This window comes from Rhagoletis zephyria, unplaced genomic scaffold, assembly GCF_001687245.7.
Source record: "Rhagoletis zephyria isolate East Lansing unplaced genomic scaffold, Rhagoletis_zephyria_1.1 Rzeph_scaffold_64273, whole genome shotgun sequence".
Classification (NCBI taxonomy): Eukaryota; Metazoa; Arthropoda; class Insecta; order Diptera; family Tephritidae; genus Rhagoletis; species Rhagoletis zephyria.
Window position 1 is genome coordinate 1 of NW_016221324.1, and position 1,491 is coordinate 1,491.

The 1,491-nt window shown below is 35.0% G+C and overlaps 1 protein-coding gene across 1 annotated transcript; it reads right to left on the reverse strand.

Annotated features, from left to right (window-relative positions):
* Positions 1–4: 4 nt before the first annotated feature.
* On the reverse strand, positions 5–467 carry LOC108356742 (innexin inx3-like; the record flags this gene model as incomplete). The annotated part of the gene is made up of 2 exons (XM_017607842.1): positions 232–467; positions 5–154 (listed from the first exon to the last, which is right to left on the reverse strand). Coding segments are annotated over exons 1-2 (321 nt in total), but the record flags the coding sequence as incomplete, so codon positions are not given.
* Between the last annotated feature and the right edge of the window lie 1,024 nt (positions 468–1,491).

A 1,491-nucleotide genomic window follows, 5' to 3' on the forward strand; every position in this document is an offset into this window, starting at 1 on the left:
AACTATCCATCAGATATTTAATGATACGCGTCTGGCGATCCTTGCGATATTCCTCGGGTATAGTGATGAAGCCGCGCAAACCTTCAGTGATATTGCGCATTTTACCATCCTCTAAATTCTTCCAAATCCAGTGTGGAACGTAAAACATGAGTCCCTGAAGAAAATTAAAAAAAAGTGGACGATTTTTTAACTTGTGATTTCGTCTTATCAAAAAGATATGGTTTCATGCACCTGAAGGAATAATACGAATGGCACCCATTGATAATAGCTGTGGTAACGTTTCTCCTGTCCAAACTCATTGCCCAAACCATGCGCTGCCACGTCGGTACCGATCTGTCGATGCTGTTGACCAGGTATGGTGAATGTGTATGTAATCCAACAGAAAGTGTTGATAACATGCATTGGTATGGAGCCATCATTGATGCAGGCGATGGGATCACCTAAGTGGAAAAACAAATAAATTTTGAGTTATTATTTGAAACAGTTTAGAAAATGTGCTTAGTAACTATGTTTATGCTTTATAATAAATACGTATGTATGTTTATTGATTTGGTTATTAAATTTTTATCAACAAGCTCTGTAGGTGGTAAAAAATTCTTGGATATTAAATATTTGGCATAAATTATATTTTATAGAACACATTGCACCTCAGTGTCGTTCTCTCAGAAAGTGTTATAATAATAACATTTTTGGCGCTTAAANCTTTATATACGTTCTAAAATTGTTAAAAAATGATTTATTCCCAAGGACGCATTGCCTCCGAGCTCACCTCTCTGTAATCCAATGCACTTTTGCATTTGGGGTTATATGCTGCAGATTGTAATCCCATCAATTTTTTTACTATCTTATTGACCACAACTGAATGTATGTATGTAGATATGAGTGTTTGTACGTACGTACATATTTATATGCTTTTTTCAGCTCATTAGTTCCATGCTTAAGTTTTTTAACTGTCAGTAATTATTTGCAACGAAGAATACAGTTTTTTTTGTGATTCCAACACTTGACCTGGAAAACAATTACAACTATAACTAGCTAATTAACTAGTCGCTTAGTTAAATAAAAACAAACAACTTGCTTCGCTCCTCCCCTAATGCCTGCCGCGTCACAGTTTTAAATGACTTGAGTTGATAATCCCTGCAGCAGGCACTCTGATTTCTTCCGCCCACTCGGCATCATTATAAAATGCGTGACAAGCTAAGCTGCGCTTAAAACTCTACATATTGCCCATGCTGGCTCAGTTTATACATTTGTAAGTTACATATATGTATGTACGTATGTATGTACATAAGTTTTATAGAACTGTAAATAAACAAGATCAGCAACACTCATGAGGCGAGTGCAATGCATGTAGCGTACACACATCAAATCATGCATATACACCTGCGGTCAACTAATTAGCAACGAAATTCAAAATGATTTTGTTTGTAACTTATGTTTACTTATTTATTTTTAATAATTTCCATTTAAATATAATTCAATCTATGACAG